General features: G+C 54.0%; 1 protein-coding gene across 1 annotated transcript; it reads right to left on the minus strand.

Moving 5' to 3' along the window:
- On the minus strand, window positions 281-9059 carry SLC46A1 (solute carrier family 46 (folate transporter), member 1). Its single transcript, NM_001243383.1, is given in 6 exon segments — window positions 281-1906; window positions 2422-2580; window positions 4751-4832; window positions 6456-7232; window positions 7235-7307; window positions 8792-9059. Coding segments are annotated over 6 exon segments (1377 nt in total). The 5' UTR covers window positions 9020-9059; the 3' UTR covers window positions 281-1848.

Consider the following 11892-nt stretch of genomic DNA (forward strand, 5'->3'; position numbering starts at 1 on the left):
CCCTCGCCTTCCACCTAGGCCTGGCCCCACGGGGCTGGTCCTGAGAGTCTGAGAAATAGCCTTTTCCCCACAGCCTGCGCTGACATGGGTCCGAGGGGTCAGGGTTTTCTGCTTGGCTGGGCTGTAGCTGCGGCCCCCAGGCTGGGGCTGAGTCAGCCCCAGCCTCACCCCACCCCTCGCAGGACCATGAACTGCTCAGGGGCCCTCAGAGGTCCAAAGTCCACCTCTGACCCATTCATCCTTCCCCCAGGCCCAAGAAGAGAGGCGTCACCTTCTAGAATGTCTGAGATAGGAAGGATCTTAGAACATTATTTAATGTAGTGTTTCCTGACTTGTCCCTCCAAGATCAGACAATTAGGGGCAAGGCTGATCTAGCCCCTGGCACAGAGGGCCTTGCTCGAGGCCCCACCCGAGCCTGAAGCAGAGCACAGCCTGGGCCTGAGGCTCGCCCAGCGCCTCCCCACTGTCATCCGCACCACCAGGACAGTCAGCAGAGGGCATTCTCCTTGCTTTGGTCTCTTCGTGACAGAGGGCAGTGAGATGGGAATCTGGAAACACGCCCAGGCTCAGAGGGCCACAGCAGACCCTGGTCTGCCCCAGGCCTCCCCCTTTACCTGTGTGATTTCTAGGCGGGAGGCTGGCTGGCAGGGCAGGTGAGAGAGAACGAGGGGAAAAGACGAGCAAGGGGCCATGCTTGTGGCCAACTGTTTCGAGGAGTCAAAGACCACCTAATTTGCTTGGGGGCTTCTGGCCCTCATCGAAGCCAGTGCCTTAATACCAAATCCAATCTTGCCTTTCAACTTTAGGTCCAGGCTTGCCTACTGCTCGAGAAATGGGCCCCTTGTTCTCTGGGGAGCTGGGCCCATCTCCAGGTTCCCGCTGACCTACAGATGCCTGAGGGAGGGTCAGCACATGGCCCCGCTGAAAGGCCCAGCACGAGGAGCTGCTCGAGGGCTGACTGGTACCAAAATCTGACTCTACTTGGGCTGGTGTAGCTGGAAGACCGGTACATCAGGCAGTGGACCTCTGACCCTGAGGAACGAGTGGCCAGGGCTCTGCCCGGAGCCGCTCTGCTGGCCTGAGGCAAGCGTGGCAGCCTTTGCCTCCGAGCAGCTCAGGAGACGATAAAGGGTGGGCAGGTGAGATCTGGGCTGGCCATGCCCAGTACCAGTCCCATGGCAACTCAGGGGCTCCTGCCCATCCCAGCAGCAGCTGCTGCTGCCTGACCTATGATGGCCAAACTGGGAACAGGAAGACAAAGGGACCCCCCCCAGCAACCCAGGCCCAATGCCTTGGGGGCCAGAAGGTTCATTTGCCGGGCAGTTATACTGACTTCTTATTATGATTGGCACTGCAAAGCCCAGGAGATAGATTCTCAGCCAGAGACAGCAGCACCCTCTCCCCAGGGGGCACCAAGCCCCTCCCTGCACTGCCGACACTGACCGGGTACCATTTTCATCACCAAGCAGTGACTGGTGGCTGCTCGCCATGAACTGTGCAGTTGGGGTTGGAAGGGGAGGTGCCAGTCCCTCCAGGCCCTCCAGCCTGACCTCTCCTCCCCTCTTGGCGAGGTCTCTGTGGTTGACGGCCTAAAGGGTAAACAGATTCCTGTTCCAAATGGCTCCCCCCCTGCCTGCCCTGGAGCGGGACTGTCTGGGTTACAATTTCAGATCCTAGTGGCACGGCTGTGGATGAGGTGGGGGCCGTGGTCTAGCTTGACCACCTGGTCCAAGGCGAACCCTGCCCTGCGGGGGGAGCTGCTGCTGCTGCTGCTGGGGGCTGGGATCCTTCCAGTTGGTTAGTGCTCACGTTGCTGCCTCTTGCCCTCTGTCCTCTGGTCCAGGCCGATCAGGGGCTCTGGGAAAACTGTTGGAATTCACGGCAATGATTAGCCCTTTCCAGGATCCTGCGAGAGACCAGAGACAGGGTTCAGATTGAACATGGGGGGGGGACCCCCTCAACTCCTGGAGAAGTGACGCAGGCTTTATTGGGTGTGCTGGTCCAGGTAGTGTCTCCCTCCCCACGCTGAGAGGTGGAGACAATGTCCAGAGACAGAAGAAGCAAGGGGTCCGGTTAGCCTGTGGCCCAGCCACCACCAGCCGCGGAAGCTCTCCGGGCTTCCCCTTAGCACATGTCTGCCACTGTAGGTCCATCGGTACAGTGGGGATGGAAGGGGATGAGGGGACCTGGGGGCGAGACCCCAGCCTCACCAAGAAGCACGGGCGAGCCTGACCCTTCCCCTCCCGGCCCTCGGCCGGGCCCCGGGGGAACCGCTCCCGGAGGATTAGGTAAGTCAAGCCGGGTCAGAGGCAGCCAGAGCAGACGGAAGAGCTCCAGGACGGGAGGGAGGAGGTGGAGGAGGAAGAGGACCCTGAGGCGACAGGGATCCATCCCCGAGCACGGGTCAGAGCCCTGCCTTACCCAATCAGGAGGGCGGGGATGAGGAGGAGGCCAGCGCCCAGGAGGAAGGGGAACCCCTTCATGAAGTTCAGGGTGGCCGGGTAGAGCGCGTTGAAGATGCCGGAGGCCAGCAGCATGGCCAAGCTATTCACACAGGCCACGGCGGAAAAGAGAGCACCTGGGAAGAAAGAAACCGCACACTCCGGAATCTGCAGGACCTCCCTGCACATCCTGACACCACTGCCTGTGTGATCTGGGGCAAGTCCCTTAACCTCTCGGCCTCTCACCTTCCCCGCCTCTAAATCCCCTATCAGGTGTTGTCAGGAGGCTACCAGGAGAGCCCCGGGCACACAAGAGCAAACAAACACCCCGGGCAAACAAATGGCTGTGATTGAATCTACGTATTATAAGTACATGCGTATCTTTGAGCCAGAGCCTGATACAACTGTTTCAGTTCATCCCCTTTGGAATTAGCTCCTGTTTAGGAGAAATTTCTGGCTAATTCTCAGTTTCAGTACTTATTAGCTATATGCTCAGTGACTAAGTCACTCATCCTTCCAGGTTTCTGGCCCCTTTTTGTCAACTAAGGATAATACCTTTCATAGATTGTTGGTGATGTTAAATTCACATGTAAAGTACCTATCACAGGGCCAGGCCCCCTGGCAGCCAATTAGTAAGGGCTGCCTAATTTTTCCTGTTCCCCTTGGCACCTCTGGGCACAGGGAAGGTGCTAGAAAAAATTTATTGGAGTTCCCATTGTGGCGCAGTGGAAACAAATCCAGCTAGGAACCATGAGGTGGCGGGGTTCGATCCCTGGCCTCCCTCAGGGGGTTAGGGTCTGGTGTTACCATGAGCTGTGGTGTAGGTCGCAGACATGGCTCAGATCCTGCATTGCTGTGGCTGTGGTGTAGGCTGGCAGCTGTCGCTCCTATTCAACCCTTTGCCTGGGAACCTCCGTATGCTGTGGGTGCAGCCTTAAAAAACAAAAAATAAATTTAAAAAGCTTATTCAGTGAATGAATGAAGGTACGTGGGTTCCGGGGATAACAGAAGCCACAGAAGACTATATATGGTACCAGAATCTCTGCTATCATTGGATCCTCCTTCCAGGGTAGCTGGGGAAAACTGGATAAGCCAGATGTTTGCAGACTAGGGTCTAAAGACCCAGAGGCCTGAAAAGCTACTCTTTATAGATATACCCGCAGAATGTGAATTTTGCAAAATGAGCAACACATCAACAGAAGCTGATTTTAAACCGTCAGTCTCAGAGCTGGAAGGGCCTGCAGATACCCTAAGAGCAATCCGATCAACTATATTAAAAAAATAAACAAACAAAAAAGAGCAATTCATACTTGTTACAGATGAGGAAACAGGTCCAGAGAGGGAAGAGGACCTGCCCAGGATGCCATAGCCAGTGGGTGACAAAGCCAGGACTAAAACCCAGATCTTAGGAGTTCCCTGGTGGCTCAGTGGGCTAAGAACCTGGTGGTGTCACTGTGGTGGTACAGGTTTGATCTCTGGCCTGGGAACTTCCACATGCCACAGGTGCAGCCAAAAAAATAAATAAAGTAAAAGCTAGATCCTAAGACCTGCTGCTCTTCAAAACAGACCTGGTTGTGCATTCTAGCTCCATTACTTCCTGAGTGACCTTGAGTGAGTCAATTTAACCCTGCGGGCCTCTGCTTCATCGCCACGTGGGAGACATTGAAACCTATATCACGAAGTAGTTTGCCTCCTCTGAGCTTGGACACGTTGATCCCGGGGAAGCAGGGAACTCTGGCATGTCACATCCATTTTACAGATGGAAAAGCTGAGGTCTGGAAAGAGTAAATCCTCCACTTGGCTTATCCAAAAGGACCCTGGATAATTGTGCACTGCTGACCACAAATTCCAAACCTGTGGTCTGAAAATCCAAAGCACGGTGGTCCTGCCAGCTCTGGGCACTTTTTTTTTTCTTTTTTTGCTTTTTAGGGCTGCTCCTGCAGCATATGGATGTTTCCAGGCCAGGGGTCAAATCGGAGCTGCAGCTGCCAGCCTACACCACAGCCACAGCCACACCAGATCTGAGCCCCATCTGAGACCTACACCACAGCTCATGGCAACGCCGGATTCCTAACCCACTGTGTGGGGCCAGGGATCAACTCGTGGATACAAGTCAGGTTCGTTACCGCTGAGCCATGACAGCAACTCCAGCTCTGGGTGCGCGGACAGCCATGCCATTGTCTTGGCTCCTTACTTCTCCAGGGTGCGAGAGAGGAAGGTAAGCTGCTTCCTGGCCATGTGTGTCCTCTGCCCAGTTCAGGCAACACTGGGCTTGAGACACCAGACACAGGCTAACCCGGACACTCACCTGCTCAGACACGCTCACCAGCTTGGACAGCTTGGCCCGGATGACAGGAGTGATGACCAGCGACAGAAAGAGGAGCCCGTACCCTGCGGAGGAAGAAACAATCATCAAGAAAATGGGGTGTGGAGAGGGGAGCAGTGCTCCTGGACTGATCCCTAACCCCCCGCCCCATGAAGGACTCGAGTTAGACCCAGGAAGAACTTCCCTAATGAGCTACTGCACAGTAAGCACAGGGGAAATGCAAGTTCCTTTTCCCTTGACGCTTAGTTACTCCCAGACTTACACTGTTTCCTTTGTAACTATTTCCTCTCCCTTGTGCAAGGGCTGTCTCCTCAGCAAAACCACAAGAGGACAGGGGAGCCTCCAAAGTGGCTACATCATGAGGTCCCCCGGGGTCCCTTCAGGTGACAGGCCCCCAAATCCCACTGCACTAGGGCTCCCCAGAGCAATGACAGCGTCTTCATCCTCTCTGCACCCCTGAGGGCGTGGAGCCCAATAACACCAAGTGGCAGGGGTGCTGCCGAGGGCAGGCGAGAATGGTACCTGGTCTCTGTCAGCCACCCTGTCCAAGCGAGCAGTCACATTAAGAGACTGTGATTACTGGGTGGCTGACTCTACACAAAATATTTTAGGACTCTCTCAAAATACATCTGTCCCTTCAATGGAGTTCCTGCCATGGCTCAGTGGAAACAAATCTGACTAGCATCCATGAGGACAGAGGTTTGGTCCCCGGCTTCGCTCAGTGGGTTAAGGAACTGGCATTGCTGTGAGCTGCAGTGTAGGTTGCAGACGTGGCTTCGATCTGCTGTTGTTGTGGCTGTGGGCATAGGCCAATGGCTACAGCTCCGACTCGACCCCTAGCCTGGGAACCTCCACATGCCGCAGGTGTGGCCCTAAAAAGACAAAATAAATAAATAAATAAATAAAACAAACTGTCCCTTCAAAAAAGTTAACTTCCTCATTCCCAGTCACCCCCCGCCCCAACCAAAGAAAGAACTACCGCAGGCAGGAAATTGACATCTGTAGTCTGAGAAGACTGGCTTTTTAAAAAAAATCCAAACAAGGCGTTCCCGTTGTGGCACAGCAGAAACGAATCCGACTAGGAACCATGAGGTTGCAGGTTCAATCCCGGCTTCACCCAGTGGGTTAAGGATCTGGCATTGCCATGAGCCGTGTGGGTCGAAGATACGGCTCGGATCCAGCATTGCTGTGGCTGTGGTGTAGGCCGGCAGCTGTAGCTCTGATTAGACCCCTAGCCTGGGAACCTCCGGATGCCGCAGGATCGCCCCTAAAAAGCAAAAAACAGGAACAAAACCCAAAAAACCCAAACAAGCTGACCAAGGACATTTGCAATAGGTCTCGTGATTCTTATCGGAGAAGTGGCATGGACTTTGCTTAAGAGCACCACAAATATAGATTGTGGGAGCAATCAGTGTATGAGCCATATTTTTGTCTTTGGCCCTATCTCACTCATTAAGTGATAGCGTGAATGGATTCCTTTGGCTACAGAAGGTCTATATTTTCTATTTCACAAAGATGGCATTTTTATCAGGTTTCTTGGTTGTCTGTCCTCCAGCACAGGCCAGGGGCACGGAAACATTTCCAAAGACCCGTGCACGAACTATATGTGGGGGCAGCACATGGCTGCCCCCCAGTTTTCACCCAGCGCTTCTAAGATAAACAAACTGTCCCTGACCCACACGCTTTACCTGTGAACATGAGGGGGGTGATGGTAGCAAAGGCAAAGACCACCAACCCCAGGATGTTGAAGGTCAGGCCGACCTCAGCCACCCAGCTGTCGGCCAGGCAGTGCTGCAGAAGCCGCAGGCCCAGCAGGCTGGTGAGGTAGGGGAGTTGCTGAGCCGCAGAGCCATAGCCGATCAGCCTAGAGTCCCAGCAGAGGGGTGAGCTCAGCTCATAGATGGTCAGGATGTCCTGGGCCCCCAGATGCACAGTGACCACCACGAAGATGGCCAAGGAGTACAGGGCTAAATGCTTCCTGGACTTCTCCGGAGCCTGGGTCACATAGAGCTGGACAATGGATCGGTGGTGACGGAGTGTGAAGAGCCGGGCAGGTGTGGGCTCCTTCACCGTCTCACCAAAGCAGAATGCTGCATAGACAGTCATGGCTATCAGTAAGGCCAAGGCGAGCCAGAAGGGGTTAGCAAAACCATGCGCCTGAAGCCAGTGGCCTCCGATAAGGCTTGCCAGCATCCCCGCCACCCCGATGCATGCTTCCAGCAGGGCCATTCGGATGGTACGGGTGTGGCTGGAGCTGACATCTGCCACGGAGGCAAAGCCAGCAGCCAGGAGGCCATTGAAATCGCCGAGGAGGGCACAAAGGATGCGGCCCAGCACAAAGTAGCCAACATGGAGCTGCAGCTGTACCACAAAGATGGACACCAGGGTCTGGAGCAGCAAGCCGAGGGAGGTCAGCACCAGCAGCGGGCGGCGGCCCACACAGTCACTCCAGGCGCCCAGCAGGGTGAGGAGAAGAGTCCCACCAGGAAGCCGCCGACATTCATGTAGAGGGTCCAGTGGGAGGTAAGAGTCTCCACTTCCTGTGCAGGCAAGAGTCTTATTACCCAGGTGTTGCTCCTCGCTCTGGGCTGCCCACCCCCGACACCATCACCATCCTGGGATGAAGATTTTCTCTGCAGCCCTAAACCTCACAGAATTTCACTACAACTCTTAAAAACTGACACTGGGAGTTCCCGTCGTGGCGCAGTGGTTAACGAATCCGACTAGGAACTATGAGGTTGCGGGTTTGATCCCTGTCCTTGCTCAGTGGGTTAAGGATCCGGCATTGCCGTGAGCTGTGGTGTAGGTTGCAGACACGGCTTGGATCCCGCGTTGCTGTGGCTCTGGTGTAGGCTGGCAGCTACAGCTCCGATTAGACCCCTAGCCTGGGAACCTCCACATGCCGAAGGAGCGGCCCAAGAAATGGCAAAAAGACAAAAAAAAAAAAAAAAAAAAAACTGACACTGGAGCGGGTATGGGAAACGGGCATGTTACATTCTCTGACTTTTCCCACCGTGAATGAAAAACGCCGCCTGCCACACCAGCCAGCAAAGGATGCTGCGGCCATCAAGCCATCAGCCATCCCTATTGCCCCTGATGGTAAGCTCTGAAGGACAGAAACAAAGAGGGTGCCACTGCAAAGCTCTCAGCTGCTGCAGCCACCCCCCAAAGGTGCACCCTAAGGGGACCCAGGCAGGGCAAGAACAGGATACTGGTCCTTAGCCAGCTAAAGTGCACATCAAAGGAATGATTTCGGAGTTCCCGTTGTGGCTCAGTGGTTAACGAATCTGACTGGGAACGATGAAGTTGTGGGTTCGATCCCTGGCCTTGCTCAGTGGGTTAAGGATCTGGCATTGCCATGAGCTGTAGTGTAGGTCACAGACTGGCTGGGATCCCATGTTGCTGTTGCTGTGGCGTAGGCCAGTGGCTACAGCGTGGATGAGACCCCTAGCCTGGGAACCTCCATATGCCAGGGGTGCAGCCCTTCAAAAAAAAAAAAAGAGGAATGATTTCAATAAGCCCAGGCTCTCGTATCTTCCCTTATGTAGCAAAGTACTAAATTCATTAACTTGAGATGTCTTTCTTTAATTAACAGTAGTATTTTGATGTTCCGACTGTCTGGTTTTTGTTGCAAAACTCCTATATAATCCTGGCTCCTTCCTTATCTCATAGGAGTAGTCTGCTGATTTATCTGCGAAACTGCCTCCAGGGCCTGAGTTTTAGGGAAGTCCACCAAATAAAACATAGTTCTCAACTTTTAGGTTATGGATTTTTTTTTTTTTTCAGTCAACACCCCCTTTTTGTTTACCCTCAAGGCTCGGTTTATCGAGATCAACTTTATGCAACCCTACACCGCAGTTCTCAGGCCCCAACTTTGCTCTGGCCCGCCCACCACCCAATATCCGTATAAGCCCCGGATGGCCCCAAACCTTCACGCAGGCCCCGCCCCCGCCGCTGCCCCACGCTCCAGTCCAGGGCCCGCCCCTGCCACGCCGCTCGCCTCTTCCCCCGCGCCCGCTCCTACCTGCGCGGTGGGATCCACGCTGTGGTTGCTGCAGCTGACCCTGTCGCGGGTGCCATTGTAGCCAAGGTCGGCACTGAAGCGGTGCCACAGGTACTGCGTAGTGACCGGGCCCTGCAAGACCAAGGCAAAGTTGGCGAGAAAGACGAGCGGCTCCACGCAGCCGCGGCACAGCACAGACTCCGGGGGCCCCTCGCAGCGTTGGTCCCGGGAGTTCGCGGGCGCCTCCATGCTCCTGCAGTTCTGAACGGGCGCCAGGCGGTCGGCTTTCTGCGCCTGCGCCCAGCGTCTCTCCGCTGTGTTTTTTTTTTTTCCCCTGCAGTCTGGTGGGGCGGGATCAGGGCCGGTGGGCCTTTTCGCTCTTGGCCCCGCCCTCCCTGGGCTGGAGAGGGCAATCGAGGGGCCCTTCACCCCCGGCTCACTGAGTGACCTCACCTGCAAACCGTGCAAGGATACCGCCCTACACGTCTCCTTCCCAGCCCCAGAAACACCCATGATGATAACGAGACTATCCATATACCAATAATTAACACTTGTGGATCTCTTATCATACGCATTAATTACCCACCAACGCCATAGCCATTATTAATGATCCCAATGTACCCATAAAGAAACCAGGAGACTGGACATTCAAGGCCAAGCCAGAACACATGACTTCTGACATCTGTGCCCATATTCTGCACTGTAACAAAGGCCACTCAGTGGACAGCAGTGCAGTCTCCTGCTCTATGGCTCAGTTCAATTACCTGTACTCTGCTACTGTCTTGGGCATGTCACTTACCTCTCTGTATCTCACTTTCTTTTCTTTTTTTCTTTTTTTTTTTTTTTTTTTTTTTTTTTTTTGGCTTTTTGCCTTTTCTAGGGCCGCTCCCGCGGCATAGATTCCCAGGTTAGGAGTCTAATGGGAGTCGTAGTCACCCGCCTACGCCAGAGCCACAGCAATGGGGAATCCAAGCCACATCTGAAACCTACCCACAGCTCACGGCAACGCCTGATGCATAACCCACTGAGCAAGACCAGGGACCCAACCCGCAACCTCCTGGTTCCTAGTGGGATTCATTAACCACTGCGCCACGAGACAGGAACTCCTCAATTTCTTAATCTTTAAAAGAGTGGTGCTACCTCAAAGAGGGGCTGTGGAAGAACAGTGTCGGGTCCATTGTAAATACTGCTTTCGTTGTTAATAGGCTGTCACGGGTCCTAGGATCTTTTCCTGGGGAACCAGTCTTCTGGCTGGGGCCGGGGCCTGGCTCTGCAGTGCCCTTGGAGGAGAAGATGGTGGAAGGCCTGGGAGGCCCCTGGGTGTGACCCTGTGCTTCTTGGTGCTCCTACTGTAGAAATCCGGGCAGAAGGCAATCACGTCTCCTGTCTGGGCCCATTTTATTGCCTGTAAAAGGGAATAGTATTACTTACTTGCATTTTTCCCTTATCGGCCCAATTAATGAGTGCCCTTTGTGTGTCAGGGACCATGTGGAGGGGCGGTCTGGGAAACAGCAGTGTAAAGGGAAAAAAAAGTGACCCCAGATTCTTGTATCTTCCCATACATGGAAATGTACCCAATCATTACCTTAAGCTGCCTGCCATTCCAGTTTCCACGAGGATCAGAGGATCAAGCCATTGGCCCCTGCAGTCGCCCATCACCTTCCCACTGACAGTGTGCCTGGGGGAAAGTCTGTCCTTTGGTTATTGCCCCTAGATCTTTAAGAGACACGTCTAAGGAATAATTTCAGTGACCCCAGATTCTTGTATCTTCCCATACATGGAAACGTGCCCAATCATTACCTTAAGATGTCTGTTCTTTGTAGTTAGCCGCAATCGTTTTATGTTGGACCAAGTGGGTTTTTTTTTTTTTTTTTTTCCAATGGGTGGGCGATTGTAGCGGCTAATGGCTTGAGCCTTGTAGAACTGGAATGGCAGGTAACCTTGTTTTTCTTTACATTGCTGTGCTTCCAGAGCCCCTCCCACCCACCCCCGGCATGGTCCGGGACAATTCCTTTGTGATCTCTTCGGAACAGCTTCTCAGAGTTGAGTAAGAAACTGAGTAAACTCAGCTCACAGCTCATGTGTTGTGTGTGTGTGTCGGGGGCTGGGGAGGGGTGCGGTGCTGTTCAGGGGGGTAACAGAGAGGGAGAAGAGGCTTTTACCAGGACCTGTAGTTTCTAGAATGGTGGGGAGAGGCATCAAAGAATCCTAATCCAAGTAAGATTTCAACTGTGGAAAGCGATTTGAAGGAGACGGGCTGTGGGGCTCTGAGGAGTCCTGGGCTGGGTGGGAAGGAGCAGAGCCAGGAAAGGCTGCCTTCCTGACAACAGGGCAGCTGAGTGGATTTCTGGAGGCAAGCCTGTGCCATGACCCACCTACCTGATTCTTGGTGTGATGGGGGCTCCATTTCTGACCATCGTGACTGTGTGTGTATTTGTTGCTGGTTTATGGACTATCCCCCGTCTCCCCTGAGCCAGAAGGAATCCCAGGCTCAGACTAGGCAGATGCTGGCTGGCTACTGGTGGACTGAAAGAGGCCTGCACCCCTACACGACCGTCACCACCCAGTGGTCTTCCTAGAGATAGGAAGTTACACATTAAATGCACAAGCCCCTGGCTTGGCTTTCTCCCTTCCCAGCCACCTATGCAAAAGCTTTGCCCAGTCAGGTCAGCTCCAGTGAAGAAGGGTACCCACCTGAAATCTAGAGTTATTTCCTAGATAAAGAACCAAGACTGAGGGAGTGCCCGTCATGGCTCAGTGGTTAACAAATCTGACTAGGAACCATGAGATTGCGGGTTCGATCCCTGGCCTTGCTCAGTGGGTTAAGGATCCAGCGTTGCCATGAGCTGTGGTGTAGGTCGCAGACATGGCTTCAACCCCATGTTGCTGTGGCTGTGGCGTAGGCCGGCAGCTATAGCTCCCATTAGATCCCTAGCCAGGGAACCTCCATGTGCCTCAGGAGCGGCCCTAGAAACGGCGAAAAAAAAAAAACAAAAACTAAGACTGAGGAGTTCCCATCGTGGCTCAGCCGTAATAAATTCGATAGTATCCATGAGGATATGGGTTCGATCCCTGGTCCTGCACAGTGAGTTAAGGATCTCACGTTGCAGTACAGCTCCAGT

The sequence above is a fragment of the Sus scrofa genome, chromosome 12, assembly GCF_000003025.6.
Source record: "Sus scrofa isolate TJ Tabasco breed Duroc chromosome 12, Sscrofa11.1, whole genome shotgun sequence".
Taxonomy (NCBI): Eukaryota; Metazoa; Chordata; class Mammalia; order Artiodactyla; family Suidae; genus Sus; species Sus scrofa.